This window comes from Diaporthe amygdali, assembly GCF_026229845.1.
Source record: "Diaporthe amygdali strain CAA958 chromosome Unknown NODE_12_length_1037015_cov_66_201586, whole genome shotgun sequence".
Lineage (NCBI taxonomy): Eukaryota > Fungi > Ascomycota > Sordariomycetes > Diaporthales > Diaporthaceae > Diaporthe > Diaporthe amygdali.
The window spans coordinates 991,623-1,012,914 of NW_026517032.1; the positions used below are offsets into that span (position 1 = coordinate 991,623).

General features: G+C 55.0%; 5 protein-coding genes across 5 annotated transcripts; 2 read left to right on the top strand and 3 right to left on the bottom strand.

Annotated features, from left to right (window-relative positions):
* Window positions 1–10,424: 10,424 nt before the first annotated feature.
* On the bottom strand, window positions 10,425–11,555 carry J7T55_002014 (D-sorbose; the record flags this gene model as incomplete). Its single annotated transcript, XM_053142937.1, has 5 exons — window positions 10,425–10,527; window positions 10,597–10,658; window positions 10,744–10,902; window positions 11,027–11,453; window positions 11,506–11,555. The coding sequence occupies 5 exons, from the start codon at window positions 11,553–11,555 to the stop codon at window positions 10,425–10,427; spliced, it is 801 nt and encodes a 266-aa protein (XP_052994466.1).
* Window positions 11,556–13,643: 2,088 nt separating this feature from the next.
* Window positions 13,644–15,427, top strand: J7T55_002015 (MFS general substrate transporter; the record flags this gene model as incomplete). Its single annotated transcript, XM_053142938.1, has 5 exons — window positions 13,644–13,987; window positions 14,067–14,710; window positions 14,800–15,065; window positions 15,136–15,190; window positions 15,258–15,427. The coding sequence occupies 5 exons, from the start codon at window positions 13,644–13,646 to the stop codon at window positions 15,425–15,427; spliced, it is 1,479 nt and encodes a 492-aa protein (XP_052994467.1).
* A 430-nt stretch (window positions 15,428–15,857) lies between these two features.
* On the bottom strand, window positions 15,858–17,048 carry J7T55_002016 (uncharacterized protein; the record flags this gene model as incomplete). Its single annotated transcript, XM_053142939.1, has 2 exons — window positions 15,858–16,797; window positions 16,867–17,048. The coding sequence occupies 2 exons, from the start codon at window positions 17,046–17,048 to the stop codon at window positions 15,858–15,860; spliced, it is 1,122 nt and encodes a 373-aa protein (XP_052994468.1).
* Window positions 17,049–17,105: 57 nt separating this feature from the next.
* Window positions 17,106–17,583, bottom strand: J7T55_002017 (uncharacterized protein; the record flags this gene model as incomplete). Its single annotated transcript, XM_053142940.1, has 2 exons — window positions 17,106–17,328; window positions 17,393–17,583. The coding sequence occupies 2 exons, from the start codon at window positions 17,581–17,583 to the stop codon at window positions 17,106–17,108; spliced, it is 414 nt and encodes a 137-aa protein (XP_052994469.1).
* Window positions 17,584–19,425: 1,842 nt separating this feature from the next.
* On the top strand, window positions 19,426–21,194 carry J7T55_002018 (benzoate 4-monooxygenase cytochrome p450; the record flags this gene model as incomplete). The annotated part of the gene is made up of 4 exons (XM_053142941.1): window positions 19,426–19,482; window positions 19,663–20,131; window positions 20,188–20,512; window positions 20,591–21,194. The coding sequence occupies 4 exons, from the start codon at window positions 19,426–19,428 to the stop codon at window positions 21,192–21,194; spliced, it is 1,455 nt and encodes a 484-aa protein (XP_052994470.1).
* Between the last annotated feature and the right edge of the window lie 98 nt (window positions 21,195–21,292).

Consider the following 21,292-nt stretch of genomic DNA (forward strand, 5'->3'; position numbering starts at 1 on the left):
ACCGTGTGAGGTGTGTCTGTCTGTGGGGCTCAGTCAAGCAGGCTGTGGGTACGGAGGTACATGGTCAGGGCGGTACTAGACTGGTGCCGAAGTGTGTGTGTGTGTGTGTGTGGGTAAGGATCAGGGCGAAGAATGAAGTTGCTGGGCCTGAGAGCATTTCTCGCGGCTTGGAGTCCGTCCTGAGGTGGCCCCACGTATCAGAACTCGAGACCGGCCCTGAGAAAGGTAGCCTTTGCCCAATGGTGACACCGCCTTGCGAGCAAGGACAGGTGCGCCAGGCTGCAGAACTTCAAGACCTTTCAGTGCAGTGATCCATCCAAAAACGGCTGCATGCAAGGATATTGGCATGTGGGATGGCGGGGACAAGGGGTGAAGACCCAGAAGCCCTTGCCCAGGCCCCAGGGGGGTTGCATCTGGGTCGGATGGAGTTGAGATGCAGATGCAGATGGGGACTTGACAGTGGGGACTGGGACCTCGGGAATGGGAAACGATGGGTTGCATCAAGGGGCGTGCATGAGGAAGAGGCGGGGGGGCGTGTGCTTCCGACGTGACACTACGCAGTCAGCGCGCCAGGGAACCGTCAGGCAAAGACATGGAAATGAAACCCGTGCCAACTGGCCGCCCCGGCGTGAGACTTGTCATTGAGCAGGGGGTCAGCGCAGTCATGGTACCGTAGTATGGGTTTGCTCCTGGCCAATTCGATACTTTGCAAGGTTGGACGGAAGATCCCTTCGATCGTGGAAAAAGATCATCGGTTTCTGTTTTTACCACGTCAATGGTCGTGATGACTGGGGGACCCAGGACCGGGGCCAAACCATAGCCCTGACACCCTAGCACCCCTACACCCAAACCCAGACCGACGACAACAACGCCATGATGAGACTCTCCAGGAACAGAACTGTGGGCCACTGCACCGCGAGGCCGCAAAACTGCAAGGCCGCAAGCAAGCCTCCGCTGGTGAGCTGAGCCATGAAGCAGGCCCCTTGGCGTCGTGACTGAACCAGACAAGGTCCAGGAGAGGAGGGAGGCCTTCTGTCCACAATCGTATTTTTGCTCGTAAAGCGTTACTCGCGCTTTCGTCTGCGAGGTGTGTGTGTTTCTCGGAAGTCGGGAATTGCATAGTACAAAACGACACATCGCCAAAGGAGTAATGTTGTCTGGGCGATGTCTGAGAGCGTGCACAATGGCGGCCATTCTTGGAATATGCCACTTACTGCGGTAAGCAAGTGCTGGTTGCAGGCTGGCGCCCTCGATGGCTAGGTGGATGATGACGGGCCGAGGGTCAGTGAGAGAAGCAACGAGATTCTCCTGTGTCCGCCCGCAGCATGCATCGCGCGGGACTGGGGCACAAAAGTACGTACTCCGTACGCAGTAGCTTTACGGGCCCTGCGACGTCGTAAGTTACGGGGCACGCCCCTCCTCAGCCATCCTTGGGTGGCAACCTCAGCAAAGCCGGCTCTGTAGGATCAATGGGACCGGGTCAAATAGTGCTGCTGCGGGCGCGGTGCTGCAGCAGCAGTGTGTGGGCTCGCTCTGAGTGCTGGTCCCTTGGTCCTGCAGTCCTGGAGGAGCTGGCACGACGCACATCCATCGGAGCACCTGACGCCCCAAGGCCTGACACACCACTAAGCGAGAGACGAATCTCCTTCGCCTGTAGGGGGCCACCCAGTGGCGGGGCGGCACCTTGGTTTGGACTCACACGCCCACGCCTGCATGCGTCCATGATTGTCGCTCGTGTCCCTGGCCACAATTTATTACGCGTCGTGGGCAGGCCAGGGCAGGCCAGGCCGCCTTTGCCGAGTCCCCAATGTTGTGCGGCGGCCGCATGATGGAATGATCAGAGGAGCCTTCCAAAGTGATGATGAGCTGGCCGTCTCATGCCATTGTACTAGCTTGACAGGTCAGATCTTCGTCCTGCGCCCATCCAGACCGGAGAGAGGTGCACAGTACATTGTACAATCTCTGGGCTAGTGGTGACTACTGCGCAGGTAGAGACGCGCCGCCTTCCAGTCGCGGAAGGCCGATGACCGCCAAAGGCTTGCGTCGGGAGACAGCATCGTCCTTGGATGCGTAACAAACCACAGCGTAGGCAGTAAATAGATTGAACTACTGCTGATGCGAGGGTGAAGGGGCTCGTGATACTTTTCGCCTCACATCACATCCCTCCGCCCGGTCGCAACCTGCGGCTCAGGTCAGGACGAGGCGGCTCAAGTGCAACGCTGGGTGTGCTTTTGCTCATTTTGGATGGTCTCGGCTTGGCGCTTGAGAGGGCTTCACAGACCCGTCTCATTTCAGGGCAGGTGTGAGCTGTTTCTCATAGAGTTTCGCGATCCCACAATTACTGCGTAGTGTGATCGTCGGCGTGAATAGTGCTCGGTGGACGGGGGAACAGAGGACGTGCCGGCAAGTGTGTGCTATACGGGGGGCAGTGGACGTAGGTAGTCACGGTAGTGTGCTCGGTAGTACGAACTGGTTCACTGGCACTGACTGGGCGCAAGTGTGGTGAGAGAGGATCGTGCTGTGGGTGTGTCTGGTATGGTTTGGTCGGGCAGGGTACGTCGCTGATCTGTCCGTGATGCATGCCAACCAAGGCAAGTAGGCCCGAAGAGGAGTCGACCAGGGTGGGAGAAACATAGACCAAGGCCAGGCCGGCTTGAAGTGAGGATGAGTGAGAATCATCAGAGTCAAGCGCACAAGTCAGGCTGGTCAGGCTCCATCACACGCGCGCCCTGGGCACAGCAGCAAGCAGCAGGGAGCAATAATTCCGCCTAGGGCAGGCCAGGCTGGGCTGCTGGACTGGCCGGACTGGCTGGTTGGTTGCAGGACAGGGCGGCAGGGCAGGGCAGGGCAGGGCAGGGCAGGTATGAGAAGCTGGCACGGCTGGAAGGGGGCTCGCGCGTTTCGCTGGCTTGGTTGCTACCCGAGGCGGAAATGGAATGGGCCTGCACCTAAAAATGAAGTTCCAGGCGACACTGGCGGCCCCCGTTAGCGCTTGGGGAGGACTTGACCGTGGCCGCCTTCCCCCTGCCAACCTGCCAACCTGCCAACTCCTGGTGACATTGTGACATTGGAGGAAGCCTGCTAAGGGGGTTGACCAGGCGAGCAGGAGGACGAGGCGTGCAAGCCGTGTCCGTATACAGTACTGAGTGCATCCACCCACCCACTAGACTACCACTACCAAGTCCAAGTCTGCCAGGCCAGGCCAGGCAGGCAGGACAGGGCAGGCAAGACAGGGCAGGCAGGTAACGGCAGAGTGCTCCGTACTCACTCCATGGACGCTACGGGCTACTGTGTGTAGCGGGCAGATGACTGACATTTTGCCTGCTACCGACGGTGTGCCACCAATTTTTGAGTTCCAGTCCTTCCAAGTCCGGCTCCCAAGCCACACACGCTTACGCAGCACACACATAGGGTACTATGGTATACTACTACTGCGTGCACACACTCTCGCTCTCAACTCGGCTCACCCGCGGTGGCACGCACTAGGACGCAGAGAGACATTGGCATTATTGGATATGCCCACGCCGGGTGTGCTGCACGGCCAATGTTCCATGGTATTTTCCCACGTCCGACGGCCCTTCCTCATTCGTTGATTGTCCATGGATCGCCTGGCGGCTGACACACTGACCCCTTCCGTTGCTGGAGCTGCACCTTCCTTTTCCCAGTTGCACTTGCACTTGCACTTGTACTTGGCACTCGCACTTTGCACTTGCAGTCGCACTTGCATTCGCGCCTGCACCCGTACCCGCACCTTGGCTCTGGACCTGGACCTGGACCTGGACCTGCTCCCGGCCATTCCACTCCCCGTCTCAGACAACCTACACATACACGTACACAACCTGTTCTAGCTTTTGTCAATCCTACGCAACGTCGAGCCAACTACGTAAAATTGGCCCTGGCGCCACCCTCCTCCTCCTGCTCCTCCCTCCCTTCCCTCCTGCCCTCCTGCCCTCCTGCCCTCCCACGCCTCCCTGCCCTTCCAGGGATGATGATTCCGCTTACCCCACCCCGGATAGCGACTGCCCACCCTGGAAATCGCCTGGATCACCACCAAGTCCAAGGAAGGAGAGTCAAGCAATCGACGGTACGTACCTCGCAACGTTCATGCCCATTGGACGGGGTCTCGCCAAGATGCGTGCAGGGACACCACGATGACCACCACACCCGCTCCCCCGCCATGCACACACATCTGCTGTAGCCTGCTCCTGATTGTCGATGCGATGGCGACGTCGATGTTTGATAGTGGTGGTCATGGTGCTGTTGCGTTTACTGTTGCAGCCAGCTGCGGTCATTCCTTTTTCCTTTTCGATCAGCAGCAGCATTCCATCATGCACACAAAGTAGCATCCTCCCAAGCATGACAAGCCCACCAGGACGCTCGCTCCCTGCTTGTGGATTGGCCCTGCCAGCCTGCTCCCCGTGTCTGGATTGGTGCGTCCATCCAACAGCACGAGGGACACGAGACCAGACTGACTGTCGCATCCAACCTGTCCTGTCCCGTCCTAGAAGTGCCCACAGGGGCAGCTCGCCCGCCTTGCTGTCGCGCCTCCATCCGACGACGATTTGGTCTTGGCCTTGGGTTGGTCACACACCTCAAACGGCAGTCCAGGCTACTACATAGTGCTGCTCGGAACACCACAGCCTGTTTCCGGTCCCTCCGTCCTGGGGCCGTTTGCCAAAGTGAGCGCCGGCAATCCTGGCGCCTCCATCTTGTACTGTACTGTACTCCCCAGCACTTCCTAGCAACCTAGCGGTGCCCTGATTCTGGTCCTTGAAACGGGCAGCTGTTGGCTGGCTCACGAGTTGGATGGCCCGATCTTGCTTTTGCCTTTCCGGCGGCCTGAAACCGGTCGGCGGATGACAGCCTTCGATTTGGGCGCCCCATCCCCCCTTCCCCCAGATGCAACAATGCCCTGCGTGCACCTGCGTGCAGCGTCGTCCGAGTCAAAGCTGACGGGTCAAGTCTCGAATAGAGCTTGAGGCGTGCTCCGTGATTACTCAGACGCGTCAGGATCGCCCTCAGTCTTCGCCCTCGTCTTTTCCCTCGACCCCGTCCGCTTTGGCCGTCTTACCGCCCAACCGCCCAAGCTCCCAACCTCCGACCCAGCCCACCCAGGTTGCACCTGTCCAGGCTGTTGCAGGTGCCATGCCATGTCTCCGAGAATATGCGCAGCGTCGGTACAATACCGGGGCTTTTGCAACCGTCTCAACTCAACCGCCGTCTACTTTCAGACTCAGACCTGCATCCCAGGCCCTCCAAGGCGACGCGACTACTTTAGTTACAGATGCACTTGCGCCTCGAAATCCAAGCTGGACCGGTGCAACACACTGGCGTCTGGAGATCGATCCGATCCATTTGCATCTTGGCAACCACCTGCCTTCTGCGAGACTAGTCAAGAGCAGTCGAGGGGCGGGGCCATCACCGTTGTTGACCTGGCATGGTGACCATTGCATGGCAAGGTTTACCTTCTCAGCCCTCCGCGCGCTCGGCAGACTGTCGTGAAGCGCTGTAGGCCGTATCATTGGGGGGCTCCCCCATGTTGATCTCTGGCACAGCCTAGAAACCAAGTCTTCGTCCTCGTCAACAAAGGGCTCTCATGCCTGCGAGACGAGCGGGGCTGTTTGGCTTCAACACCAAGTCACACTAATGAATCAACAGCTGTCTGGCTGTTCGACGATTCCCGGCTCTGCAATTCCAAGCTTTAGTCTGCGGAGTACCAAGTTGTGGTCTACCACAGTATGTGCACACCTCTCAGCCCCCGGCAAAACCGTGCTCTCGGTCGGTTAGACCGGGGCCGGCCGGCGCTAGAATTCTTCATGCGTCCAGGATCCTTGCGTGCGGTGGTTGTGCTGTCTTGGACTCATGGATTCGCGGCCCACTGGAAATTTCCCCAAACTGCTGGCTCATATCCAAGCACAAAGTCGGTCAGTAGGAACTCCGTGCCATCGCTCGTCGGCCAGTTGGCAAACTTATCTCTCCTCATGAATGATATAGTGCAAGCACTGCATCACGGCGCTGTCCATTTTGCCTCGGCATCGGAGCCTCGCCCCCAACCTTCCTTTCATTGGGCGAGCCAATCTACGAACACTTTACACCCCAGTACGGTGCCCCCCTCCCCGGTACACGCCGACAGGGGTCGATGCGGAAAGAACTCATCTGGAAAGATTAGAAGGTCGATCTCAAGGCTCATCAGCCACACATCCCTGTCAAGCACACCCTGAAACGAGGTACATATGCTCCAGTGCTACGGTTCCTCTTTCGATGCTTCGCTTTTAGCATCTTATTACCTCGGCCCATGCCAGTGATACTGCCAACTCTCGCATGTCGCGGCTTCAATTAGCAAGCGCAATCACGGCTTGGCGATTACACCTGGCTCGTGTGCTCATCGATCTCCTTCGCGCCCCGATGGGCGGTGATACAACACAGTAAGCTTTCACGTTCAACGTACCTGTTGCATGTCTTTCAGCAAGCGATTCTTCATGCTCGAGAGCTAGTCAAAAGAGACCAATCATGTACGTGTACCATGTACAATGCAGCCGCCCTAAAATTCCTTTCCGGCCGGTGCCATCGTCATGGGTTTACCTGGGCTGTGCCACGGGCCGCAGGATGGCTGGAGACTAGGATGCCGGCCCCGGCCCCTGTCGCAGCTCTGACTGTTGAACGACCATGCCGCCGTTCGAAAGTGGCGTTTCGAGGTCCCATCCAGATCTGATATCCCGTGTCATTGGCTGATGCTAAGTACCTCACGACGAATCCCAGGTGCTTTCGAGGGGTGACAAGCGACATGGGGCCCGCTGCCAGAGGATCGAAATGCAGGGTATCGATTACCCTGTCGTTCTTATGGGACCTTGCCACCTTGGCAGACAGCCTGTACTATGTACTGTATTTTCTTTTTTTCCTTTTTGCGATGCTAGGATTCCGGCTGCTCCTATGGCCACCGGGTCACGGTTCGACAGAGGCAGTGTGATGTGACTCTAAAGTTTCGACCCAGGCCTACTGAACCACGGACGTCAATGTCAGATCGAAAACTAGAGCTGCCTCGGATACACATCCTGAAGAAGTACCGCAAACTCCCCGGGATGAATTCAAATACCGACCGGTGCAAGGAATTTACACACCTTGGGAAGAGATCTGCAGCAACTTGTGCCTCATCTCGTCTTCGGTGTTCTTCGCAGAATTCACCACTGGAACGATCGATCCCCTTGCGTCTCTCGCGCTGTCACAGGTTTCTAGGCCTAGCGGGCTGCTGGAGGATGTGCTGACTCGCAGGACACGTCGTTCTGACTGGCAGTGATCTGATTGCCGCCCTTGGGCCAGGTCCAGTGCACGCCGCCGTTGACTACTGTACCCACTGTACAGACCAGCCTTAACACAAGGGTGCGTTCTCCAGTATGACCGGCTCGCTCGGACGGCGTGCGCCCAGCATAGCTGTCTCCTGGGGCTTTGTGGACCCTGCGAATGTTGCGCCTTGCGCTGCGGGCCCCCACACTGCACTGGCTGTAATTTTCAACCCTGTCGTATCTACCCACCATGAAGTACACTTGTACCATACGAAATCTGCGGGCTTTGACTGTGGAAAATTACCGGACAATTCCCTGCGGATGCGCCGTGAATCGTACTGCCTGGAAAGCCATCGCTTGGATCATCAATTCCCTCACTTTGCTGATGGGCGGTTACGGCTGATGGCCTGCCTATTTCGCCGATCACACACCCAGTGGTACCCATCTTCCATCGATGGTTGGGTAAAAGCGACACTGTGCCCTACCTCGCTCCTCGCGGCAGTACTGCGGTGCCCAGAGGCCTGGACACGATGTGGGCTGGGTGGGAAGGGGGTATTTAGAACCGGCCCAATTTCGCTCTCCTCCACGGGCAGCTACCCCACGACGCAGGTGGTCCAGGTCCCAGTTGCGTACCGAACTGTTTGTCAGCCTGTCAGCTTCCTGGCCTATCGCGGTCGATGTCCGGATGACTGCACTGACGTCTCACCGAAACGCACCGGATGTCAATCATTGCTACTGTCAACCACAAAACGGGACGTTCTCATGCGAATTCAACCACCCAGCACTATGATCGGCGTCTTCGAACACAATAGAACAGCGATGGCCGAAACGATACCCTGAGGACTTCGTGTCGCCTGCCCACGCGAGTTTATTGGCAGCGCCGACCGCAAGACGTGGAGGACCCCGGGAGGCTCCATTGATACACAAGAAAGCAATGCGCAGCCGAACCTAAATGTGTGCAAACACGCGTAATCTACTCACGGTGCCAGGGGCATGCTACAAAACATCATCCGGTGTCCAGCCACACTGATCAGCCAACGACTCGGGTCTCGAACTTCCACCACTGGGAAACCAAAAGCAAAGGATGTTGTGTTGGTCCGGTGCCAGGGATCAGAGCGTCTAACAACACACCTCCAGATTCGGCAAACTCTAGATGGTACAGACTGTTTCAAGGCTTCGGCATCATGAGGATGCCTAGGCATGTATTCAACCAGTAAAGCGTGGTCTTTGTACAAGGTCTGTTGCGAAATGAGATGGCAACCGAGCAGCACACTGGCGCTTTGAAGCGGTGGCCCATGGAGTTACCTAGACCGCTTGGCCAACGAACGGAAAGCTCAGGGCGGAGCTCGATGAATGCAATCAGTTTCCATCAGCAGCGACACATGATTCGTGCTGTGGTCATCGTATGCGATATGGCGGCGGAGCGCCGCAGCCTGACTTTGGAGGGCCAGGACTGCTTGTTCCCTTGTCTTCTGTGGCTGAAAACATCGGACGACCTCCGCGGCGCAAAACTATCTTGGTCGAACCCTGTCACATTTCCATTACTAGCGAGGCAAGCGGTCTGATCCTGCTGGATTGTCCATATTCCCCGATGCAACTCATCTGCAATGCACATGGTGCACCTCCCAAACCTTTCTCCGCCTTGTGTCCCTCGTCGCCGCCAAGTCGTGGATACGTGCGTAATCCGAAGACTGCCCAGAAAGGCTACTTCGCCGCGAGAGACTGAGCTTCCAAGCTGACCCTAGCTTGAACTCGAAACGACGCTCGACTTGCAGCATGACACGAAGAGTTGGCCGACGTCGTCAAGTGCGGCATACTGTGAAGGCGGTAACGGTCATGAGGAAACTTACCTCGTTGGGTGTCGGACTCCATACATCTGCAAAACCTCAACATGATGAAGAGCGAAGCCTGCCTATCCTGGCCGAATGAGAGCCTGTGAGTTTGCGATCAGATTTTGTTGTGCGCATGCCATCGGGCATGCCATCGGCACCGGAACGAGCAGCGTCATCTGCCCTCTGTACTGTACGCATGCACCTCGGTGCAGCCTTCCAGCGTTACAGCGGTTTGTTGGATATCGGGATCTTGCTGGCTGGCTGACTGCCTGATGTTTTGACCCACGGAAGCAAAGGGATCGCCAGCCGTTCTGTACGACTGTCCAATCCTAATCCAGGAGCGTCACTCAAGGCGACTCGCCCCTGACCCGCTCCGGCAAGTCGACATGTCTCAACGCAACTTTGCTGCATCGGCATGGGTAGTGAGGCACATTTTAATCTATCATACCCCCTTTCTGCAGCGTCATCGAAATGGATGCAGGTCTTCTCAGGGTGAGGGGCATGGCTCATTAGATTCGAACGCTATTTCCGGCATACACGGAGTTTCGATGGCGCTCAGCGGGGAGCCACAAGAAGCCGACCTTGGGAGGGGCCGGATCAACTCCCATCCACAGTTCCTAGCCTCGAATGTACGAACTATGGCACACCGCTTCTTCTGCGGTTGCATGTTGGTGGTGTTCGGTCGGCTTTTGTTGTTACCCTCGTAAATGTGACATCCTGGGGGGTGAGTTGGGGTACATTTGGCTGACGATCTCGCGGCAACCCTCGCCAACCTCTCAACACCAGCCGACTTACGCCGAGACTTAGCCAGACTGCCAGGTAGCTGCACGCTGTGACGCAAACCTCCTGAGCGAGCTTTGTGCTCATATCCTCTTAGGATTGCAATCCAGTCGGTCAGGCTGCGGGTTAACGAGCAGAGCCCACATGTTTGGCTTCCCGATCATCAGTCTAGCCCTCCTCCTTCATGCAAATCACACGACGGATCCATCAGCCTCCGGTGCCTTTCCTCCTACGAAGTGTCCTGACTCGAACTCAATCCCGATCAATCTGCAGGCGACAATTTAGACGCCAATCCTCCAAACCCATCCTGTTGGATCTTGGTCGTAGCAAGGTCTACGGCAAATCTGATCGTCCTTTGCTCATTCCAGTCTCCCATCCGACAGAGCAGGCCATACAGTATCCCCGCTATGAATGTGTCCCCGGCACCTATAGAGCTGCAAGCCAGGCCCTGTCAGTTTTGTGCCTTTGGGGCAGTGGGCCTTTCGCAAGTGGGAAGGGAGGGGCGAATGTCCATACTCAACAATTTGGACAGTCACACGGGGCTCTGGCGTGACGTTGAAGACTCGAAGCGTCTGGAGTGAGAGGGCGGTGGCCCCTTTGGCGCCCCATGTACAACAGAGGAGTGACCTTTCTCCCTACGCATCAGTCCTGATGTGGCACTCGGAGACGAGCAGGCTACTGTCAAAAACTGAAGTTGGACTTACGCCTTAGGTGTCCGCACACTTTCGGCTGTCAGGCATGCCTCAGCGCTTGCGTATCCCTCGCCCTAGCCATCATTGATCCGCTGATCAGCTTTGATTTCCTTCAATGTTGATGGCTTGTCTTTCCACGGAATGTTCCCGCCGACTCACCTCAGCCCAACTTTTCGAGTAAAAAACAACGTCAGCCTCTGCGGCCAGCTCACGCAAGCCTTCTCTTGCGGGCTTCTCGACCTCGACGCTTATCCGAGACCGTGGATGAGAGAGGCGCAGGTGTTGGATGCACTGGAGAGTCGTTTCTGGGATCCGACCCTGTCGCCCCTTTATTTAGCCATGGCTGTTCGGTTGCCGAAGCGCATGATGATATGAGCAGATCCTGCCTGCGGCTGAAGCCTTCATCCTACTGTCTGGCCTGGGAAATCGGTCAAGGACGTACCTCGAAGTGCCACCACATATTTGCCTCATCTTCACCGTGGAACGCTTCCACGATCTTGACGAACTCGTCAGTTGTCATTTCGTCCAGACTGCTGTGATTCACAATAGTCCGAGTACCCGTCGCCTGGCTAGATATTATCCAAGTGCTGGCCGCATCTATCTGGTCGTCTCGATAAAGACAGTGGCTCAAATCGACGGGCGAATTTGGCCCAAACGATGACACCACTTGTGCGGTGGCTGCCGCGTGGCGGTCTGGAAGCGTTGCGACGAGATGTAGTGCGAGATCTGGTGGCGATGACAGCGGGATGAACTGTTGCAGCACTTCAAGTGAGTTGCCGCCATTTCCTCCTCGTCGCACCTTGAGCTTTGTGGCGCGTAGTTTGGCGTCTTCCTCGGGATAATGGGGGACGCTGAAAGTTGATTGCAGGCTTGTGAGCGGGTACTTGGTCACAATAACCGACACAGGCAGCGAGATCTCACCTCAGAATCGTGTCGAGATAGCAAGCACCGACCATTACAAGGTGCTTCATCGTAGCTGTCTCAGCTGCGGCTGTGACTTGCCTCGACGTGTTTCTTCTTACTTGACACTGCTTTCTTCAGGTGTGGCTCATTAGGTGGAACAATTGCAGTGCGCTATGCGAGTGCAAAGGTTACGACACAACCGCTCATCCGCGGTTCCTATTACGATGCTCTCCAACTGCGTGCAATGAGAGTCACGGAACCATACGACGCGCTTGAATCTCTGCGGCTTACCTGCAGCCGCTGTTGCAAAGTATTCAGCTTGCGAAAGTCCCTGATCGTTTGTTGTCGGCAAGGCAAGCAAGTCGGGCGGCAAGCGTGGGCTCCGCATCGCCTGGGTCGCTCTGATTGGTTAATCTCGCACTGTTGGCACCAGGACTTTGAGTGGTGTGCTGCAAGCTTGACTTTCGACAGCTTGTCTCACAGCACAACGACCGGACCTCGTCGCAGAAGTTACTATCAACCCAAGACATGTTCACTGGCGACTTCAATGTTGAGGCCTAGTCCGCAAGTGTGGGCTGCAGCCGTTGGGACTGACACGCACGCGGCGTCCTCGACTGGCCGGCTGATTGTACCGTGCATTGCTGGCAACGACATCGGTTCTACTTACGCGGCCAGCGGCTTGCAGTAACGGAGAAACCCTTTCGGCGACGGGATCTGTGCTGTACCACCGCATGCCATGCGGCTGAATGAGACAAGACGGTCTCAAACAAGAGTAAACCACTCGAAACCGCGCTGCTGGCAATCTGTACTTGGGGCGGTCGGTAACTCAGGTAAGTTGTTTTCTTTTTGCTGATTCTTTACTTCCGCCGGTGAGCAGATCGACGGCGCGACACGGCACATCGCAGCCGATTGAAGCTCATTTTGTAATGTGACGCAATGTCAGCACGAGCACGATCACTGCTCGTACATCATTGCCTGTGTGTCACTGCTCACATATTGTCCACGGATTGGCGTTCTTGAGTTTCATGAGTTTCGGTGGACGACAGATGTGGCGCAAATTAGACAACGACGACGGGCCCCGGAATGGTACATGTATCACTGTATCGTGGAATTAAGAGCTCTCACCCTCGATAGGATTCACTTCCTGCCCTGTGGGGTGAGTGGCTTGGGTCGCCTGGGACGAGTTGACACTCCCTTTCGGGATTGTAGGAGATATAGGTCTTGCGCATCGCTGTCAGCGACCGATAGATTGCATATGGCATGATCTCGAACTCCAAGAGCTCTGACCGTGTAGTAAATCAGGGGCCGGTATCATGGCACTGTCACTCGACAATCCCTCGCAGCTGATTTATTTGGACCGGATTTCTCCTGCTACATCAACGGGGAAGGGCGAGATTCGGCCCTGCCTCATAGGCACCTGTCCAGTCCTCCCGGATCTCGTTTGCTTGTTAGGGGGTTCACTATGTACCAAAACACGTGGCTACGACGCGGTTTGAAATGTGCCAAGACGTGGGCGGATATTGTTTCGCTCCGTTGTATGTCGTATGTACGGCTTCTGGTGTACAAAGCGAGCAAGGCAAGACCACGACGAGTGCGTCGCCTTGCTGACTTTATCTTGTCTATGACCCATCAGCTTTTGCCATATGTATGCCAAAATGTTTGGGTCTTCATATTTTCCATTGTTTCGAAGGAGACAAGGTCATCAACTTGGCAGGGGCAGTGTGTTCGTATTTAATATTTCGTTCATAATTGGGGAGTCTCCCACGGCGATAGAGTGACATAATTGCACCGCCAGACGAATGATCATTCCTTGGAACTACCAGTAGCCCAGTGCCGAAGTTTTCCCTTAGAGTGACATATACCCGAGGAAAAGAAGAGGTTATTGATCGAGAGCAACGAGCCGGCTGTACGGCCCGTATATTTAGCCCAGATCGACTGCACTTCTCCATCAAGGTCACTGCTTAGCCGAAGTTTCTCCGCCTGGACCCTCGACGTCCCTTAAACTGCATTATGATCAGACATACTTGTGCTGCGCGGCTCCTTCAAGGATACGCAATTCGTGATTCATTGAGTTACTATATACATCTGAATGAACTTGAATAAGCTTGGAGTGCGTCGATCATTCTTCCGCGGTATATCCTGGCAAGACGACTGACATGGCCACGTCTACGCAAACAACCACCATCGAGGCCCTCCCCAACGAAAACGTCGAACACCATGAGCTTCGACAAATACGCAAGCCTGTGGGCTTCACGCTCGCCAACAATTCAGCGAATGGCGAGGAAAGAAATGGCTCGCCCGCACGAGCAGCAGATTCTACACTTGCGGCGCATGATCAAGAGCAGAGTACCTCGTCAGAGATATCACTGCAGCCGTGGCTGAAGATCTTTGGCGTGGGCTTCTCATTCTTCTGCGCCGGAATCAACGACAGCACGCTGGGGCCGTTGATCCCTTACCTCTTGACCTCGTTCTCCATCGGCACCGGCGAGGTGGCTATCTTGTAAGTCCACCGCCCATTTCCGCTCCTGTTTCCACAATCACCGCATGGAACGACAGCCTGACCCTCCCTCTCACCGCAGGTATGCGTGCTCCTTCCTGGGCTGGCTCATCGGCGCGCTGACCAACCCCGTCCTCGCGCCGCACCTGGCGCTGGGCCAGCTCCTCTGGGCCGGCGCCCTCCTCCAGCTGTTGGCGCAGGTGCTGCGCCCCTGGGCGTGGTCGGGCCTGCCGGCCTTCGCGGCCTCGTTCTTCCTGCAGAGCCTCGGCACCGCCTACCAGGACGCGCTGGGCAACACCTTTGTCAGCGGCGTCCGCGCCGCGCACAGGTGGCTGGGCTTCATCCACGCCATGTACGCGCTCGCGCTGCTCGTGGGCCCGCTGCTGGCCACGGCGATCGCGTCGAAGACGTCTCGTGGCAGTGGTGGCTTTGTGGGCGGCGAGGAGTCGTGGAAGAGGACTTATTTTGTTACTGTCGGGCTTGGGGTTGTCAATCTGGTGTGGGTGATGATGGCCTTTAGAGATACGCTGTGGATTTCCAGGAGTGATGGTGTCTCAAGAGGCGGTGATGAGGAGAGGGCCGGAAGCGCCACGGGGGAGCAGCAACGGGACAGGCAGAAGACGTCCTCTGCTCTGCGAGATATGGGCGCCATGTTGAAGGTGAAGGACGTCTGGCTCATCAGTCTGTTCTTCTTCTTCGCCCTCGGGGCTGCCCAGACTTCGGGCGGTGAGTGAGCACTCCATGTCGATGTGTCCCACGGGCACGGCTGCCCACATCTCTCCCAGATCTCCGTGATTGCTGATTGAAATTGCCAGGCTGGGTCGTTGCCTACCTTGTTTCCGTGAGAGGAGGAGATGTCGCCAAAGTAGGTTACGTGCCGTCTGGTCAGGCCGCTGGAACACTCCTAGGCCGCCTCCTGCTGCCGGAACCAACCCATCGGTTTGGAGAGAAGCGCATGCTGCTCATATACTTTGTCATAAGCATCGGCCTTCAGCTCGTATTCTGGTTGGTGCCCAATATCATTGCCGGTGCCACAGCTTTGAGCATCATGGGCTTCTTTCAAGGGCCCTTCTTCGCAACTGTGAGTATAGAGGATGTCATGTCTATAGACATCATTGTTCGGGCAGATCGCTAACAGTGGCTCGACACAGGGCGTCTCGGTTGCTTCGAAGCTTTTCCCCCGGAAGATTCAGTCGCCAGCTCTTAGTAAGTTGACCCTACTTAGGTCTGTCTACATCAGTATCAGCAAGGCTCACCGATACCTTGTTACCAGGCTTCATATTTGTGGTGGCTCAGGCGGGCGCTGCTATATTCCCTTCGTTGACGGGGGTAATTGCCGGGCGGGCTGGTGTGCAGGTATTGCAGCCAATCGTGCTGTCGCAACTTGTAGTAGCAACTATCTTCTGGGCATTTGTGCCCAAAATCCAAGAGCGCAAGGAATAAGGATCACAGATGGTGAGATTTAATACAGAAGTATACCAAGCATGATGGGTCTGATATATTCTGTCGAATTCCTGGACCAGCTTTTTAAAGATAATCATCACATGTTTCCATGATTGCCCTGTTCTTATATGCAGATGCAAAGTTGGAGATTTCGACGTCCTCACTTCGTGCTCTTCCGCCTCGAATGGAAATCAACTACTAAACAGGGCCTAAGCAGATTTTCTTATCAATGCAAGCCAAAGCATATTTCTGCATGGGCTTTCTCGGCACTTCTAGATGATTGCTCGCCATGGAGGCCCAATATTCGTCTAGTTCCGTTCCATATTTAAGCCAAGGCAATAGGGTAACAAGAGACTGACTTTAATAATTACTGTGCGTGAAACCCTCAGGTGTTATGACAGAAAGCGCTGCTACGTCCTGCGTGAGAATCTCATTGCTCATCCATTTCTACGCCATCTTCTGTCACCATGGCAAAAATCTTCTCAGATTTGTCAAGTTTAATAGCCCATTTGACCCCCTCGAAACCCCTTCGATTCTTGATCTCAACCTGGATGTCATCATCCGGCTCCATAATGACTGCAGCAACGTTGGTGTTGGCAGTAGTAGGAGATTTCCAACCACCCTCCACAGGCTTCATGTCCAACCTGGCAACGAAGACGGCGACGACAGCAAGGGTCTCATTGGTGGCGAAATGGCGGCCAGGGCAGAGAGTTTTGCCGCCACCGAAAGCGCGGAAGCAGACATCGCGCGGGCGATTTTGTTTCTCTTCGGGGAGGAATCTGCGAGGGTTGAAGTCGGTGACGTCGGTACCCCAGAGGCTAGAATCCTGGTGGATGATGCGGCTGGGCATCTGCAACATGGCACCCTTCTTCAGCAACCACTGATCGAGGTAGGTGTCTTCCATCACCTCGCGCACGGATGTGCCCATCGAAGAATAACGAAGAACTTCCTGGTAGGACGATAGCAACAAAGGACAAGCTTGCTTGAGGGTGGTGATGTCGATGGTCTTGATGGTAGAGCCGCCCTCTGTGGTTGTTACAGTACAAGCATCGACCTCGCCGCGGATTTCTTCGAGGAGGCCCGGGTGAGAGTGAAGCAGGAAGAGAGTCCAGAAAGCTGACGGCGCAGTATTAACCAAGATGGCGATTGAGCCTCCGACCTCGTATCGAGCGATGTCTTCCAGCGGAACATTGTTGTCAATCTCTGCCTGGTATCGCATCTGAGCAAGTGCCGATGCTTTTTGCACTCCACCAGCTTTGTAGTACTCCTCGAAGGCTTCAGCAACCTTGGTCCTCGCAGAAACAGGCTTCCTAGCCGTGATTGAGGGAAGAAAGCCAATCAAAATCGACATTAGACCGCTCTCGAATTCCCTGAGTAGTGACGATGCTGAATGAGAAACTTGCTCCATATACTGATCTCTGAGTCTGAGTTCTACTCACCAGAAAGCATCGGCGACAGCCTTATCATCATACGGGTTCATCGGCCCGTAAACTGCCCTCGTAGTAGCAGTCGTAATAGCATCCCTTAGCCAGGAGTACATGCCAATTTTTCGAGACTCTCCCTCAGCCGGCTCCAGCAGATCAAGCGATCTCGCGATTTCCTGTATCATAACGCGATTCATGTCGTCAAGGAGCGAGCCGGGCTTGAGTGCGGCTCGCATCGCGGCATAAGACTCCATTCAGAGACCAAGGTCGCCCTCGTCGCCATTGACGTTCTTAGCCAAGATTTCCTGGGCTTCATGACTCGCCCCGCAGACCGTGGACGCGAACTTGGCCTCGATAGGCGGGAACGCAAGGGTCCTGTGCTGTTTCTGTACTGTCTGGATAAGCTCAGGCTTCGTCACCACGTACATCTTCTGGCCCGGGAGCGATAAGGTGAAGATCGGGGACTTTGTTTGCTGACTGAGACAGGGCTAAGTTGAGTTCGTCATGACTGATCGGGGTTGGCGTGGGACTGAACTCATACCTTAGATCGACATGGTAATTGAAAGATGAACGAGAAAGCCCGATCATATGGCCAACCATTGGGATTGACTGCGGAGCCAGCGGAGGTTCGCGAGGGTCATGACCGAACATCTTGCGAGCGGCGAATATAGCCACAGTAACAACGCCGATCAACAAGAGGAGGAGGGTGGGCTCGTTGGCGGAAAACGTCATGCTTGCGACTGTCAGGCTGATTCTGAGAGTGTAGAAATAAAGAAGTAGTTCGCATCAGAAGAATAAGTCCGTGTTCTGGTGACGAAAAAGGTTCACATTGAGAGCGGCAACGTCCGTGGGGCGCTAAGCTCGCACACCGATTGCGAGAGCTCGAGCTGTTTGATGTTGGTTCACAAGCTGGCACCAACACGCGTTGGTTCGACCCACTAACTCACAATATTTGGCCCTTAGTGTCATTTCTCTAGCTGCACGTTGTGAAAAGACGTTGCATTCGAGCGACTATAATAAGATGCTGTGGTTGAGCCAACCCATCATCGTGGTCTGATTACATATCCCAAGATGTCCATGCGCTGTTTGTTTAACAAGCATCCTAGTCAGAACAATGCGCGCTACTTTTACAAAGGCTGTGAACGTTGTAGCAATACTAGCAATACCCACCCACGGTGTCTACATGAACATGACAAAAGAATACATTTTTCGACTCACCATGTAGAGTCCTCGTGCTCGTGCTACCTATCTCACGAAAGTTTTGGATTGAAAAAGAAAATAAACGCTTCTGGAGTCCCAGATGGTTGCAAACTCAATATTGGAACAGAGATTTTCTCCGACGTCTTGGGCGATGGTCTCTTTTTAGGCGTTCCGCGGCACAGAGACGCCATCACGCGACTTGAGCTCGTATACCTCAACCTAAGCCACGCCATAAATAGCGAGAGGGGTTGAACGCAAAACAAAGAGAGTGTCCTGTTAACTATGAGATGGCTGATGAATGTCAAAATTTGCTGCATAAATAATTACGTATGGAATTGCTCATTCTCAGGAGGATTGATGAGACAAGTGCGACATTTGCGACAATTGCGACAATTGCGAAATCTAACATATCTAGGTAGGACTCAGCCCAAGGCCGGAATGGCAGTCGTCCAAATAAAATTCACAATTGTAAAACCACAGACATCCTTTTAAGATTTTGCTCCTGGTCTGAATATGCAATACTACCACTATAAGGGCTATGACTATAGTTACGACGCTGACAGCAGCTCTAGCAAATGGGTGCGTTGGATTGCCATCAAAGAGAGACCTGCTAGCAGGCGGTGAGTCCATGTATACGACGTTGTCGGCGTTTGTCATTCTGTGGAAACAAACCTGCTCCAGCCATCTGTTACGGTTGACTGGCTTTAAACAGGGTTGCTCATTCATGTCAAGAGCCTCCGATGTCACCAAACAGACTTGTGCATGGTGAACCAAAGTTCTTCCAATATCGTGACGCAGATCTTTCGTATTAAAAGTCCACATCCTCGATGCTGAGAGTCCCAACAATGCACGTCAATAGCCGGACTCCATACGAGGCCGTGAGCTATTGAGACCAGGGCCTGGCACACTGATATGTGACGAGATGCAACAGATATGCAGATTCCCAACTCGTCGCAGATCAACAACACCCACCACTTATTCCACTTTGTTCGCGTCACATGCTATCGTGTGTTATACGGAGTTCCCATACAATGTTGTGCCCTAAACTCTTCATGGAAGTTTGTCACACCTCCCTTTCCATTGTCGGTGCATCGCCAACAGGCAAACATGCATAGGTCATCAGAGATCTTCATATGTTCCCCTCCTCCCCACAATTTTGTGATGCATGAGGTTTCGTTTTCCTCTTAGAACTCGGCAAGAATGTCCCGGCTTGATCCCGTCTGCATGCGCTCATAGACAATCTACCATTGTATACCCCTCTTCATGATACTTCTTGAATATCGCAGTCCTCCTTCCATCTCGTGCGTGAACTGCACCGTTGAACCTATTCCTTCATATCACATTTACTTGAGTGTGCGGCCAGAATAGTTCATTATGTTTGGCTTCTCGATATACTTGGCCTCTCTGCCGGTGCTTCTAGCCACTGCGCTGGTGAGTAGCCCGAATCGGTTTAAAAATCTCTCTGACAGTATTCTAGATTCGCTACGTCTACTTGATCTGGTTTCATCCATTGTCCAAATATCCAGGGCCAAAGCTTGCTGCCTGCACAGAAGTAAGCAACTCGGATTCTGCATCTGGACTCCATGCCTGTTGCTGACTTGAACGACACAGATTTGGTACGCAAGGAGCTGGACTGGCGGTAAATGGCACGTCAAGCTCAATAAAGCTCATCGAAAATATGGTAAGAAGGGCATTGAAATCTCTGGATTGGATGAGCCTGAGCTAAAAGGGGGCTACCACGCAGGCGACATCATACGTATCGCGCCCAACGAGCTGTCATTCGCATCTATTCAAGCGTTCAAAGACATCTATGGGCCTCCTTCTAAGACTCGGAAGCTGTTCCCCAAGTCAGAGCTGTTCTACGGTACTGGGATCCAAAGCATGGTATACGAGATGGACCCAGATGAACATGCAAAACAATACAAGATCTTTGCCCCGTCGTTCCGGGCCTCGGCGATGCGCTCCCAGGAGCATGTAGTGCAGGACCATGTCGACCTCTTCATCTCTCAATTGAAGACACGCGGAGAGGCAGGAATTGATGTGACGGCGTGGTTCGAGTGGCTTGCCTTCGACATCATCGGTAGACCTTGCCCGTCCCTCGATCAAGCCGAGCCCTTGCTGACATGTTCAATCCAGGCCAGCTAGCCTTCGGGGAGTCATTTGGCGCCGTGAGCAAGGGCGAGCCGAATTACTGGGTCTCTCTTCTCCACGGTGCGGTATACGGTGGCAGTGTTGACCTTCTGGCAAAGCGCATTGCCATACTGGGGCCGATTCTGCGCTGGGCACCGCGATTCTCCCAGGATGCCGCAGACGCCATCAAGGCCAAAAAACACCATGCGGCGCTCACGTTTGAGAAGACACGGGCGAGGATACAGATGGGCAATGAGCACGGCATCGAAGACTTCCTCGCCCCAGCGATCGACAAGCTTAGCGAGGAGCAGCTCGCCCACCAGGGATTCATGTGAGTGCCCCAAGGGATCACGCCGCTCACCACAACAATCTATAGTCTACATTAGCTAACGAGCGAGACGACTGGTAGATTCCTCACAGCAGGCGCCGAGACCAGCGCCACCGCCCTCGCCGCGGCAGTTTGGTTCCTCTCCAGGCCGGCCTACGCGCACTGTCTCGCGCGGCTCCGAGACGAGGTGCGCAGCGGGTTCGCAAGATACGAGGACATCACCGGCGATGCGGTCGCCAAGCTGCCGTACCTCAACGCCGTGCTCGAGGAGACGATGCGCATCATGCCACCGTCGACGGTCGGCCCGCCGCGTGTCAGCCCCGGCGAGACGGTCGACGGGGTCTTCGTCCCTAAGGGCGTATACGTGTCTGCCGACATCTGGTCTTTTACTCGGGACCCGCGAAACGTTGAAGGCCCACCTGCGCCTGATGTATTTGAGCCTGCGCGCTGGCTTGATCAGGGTGGAGTGAAGCCCTACTCGGCACCGTTCCTTATCGGGCCAAGGATGTGCATTGGTGTGAATCTTGCTTGGTTGGAGATGCGTATTACGCTTGCGAAGATGGTGTACTCGTTCGATTGGGAGTCGATCGGGGAGGTTGAGGGTGGCGACTGGTTGGAGCAGTGCCAGTTGCAGGTGTTGTGGAAGAAGCCTAAGTTGATGGTTCGTTGCACTCTAAGGTCATAGGCCACATGAGAGAGGATTATGTCACGAGATCGACTCCCTTCCGACTTGAATTTGAGTATTTTCTGTCTTTGCTGAACGTCTGCTCGAGGATCTGAGGC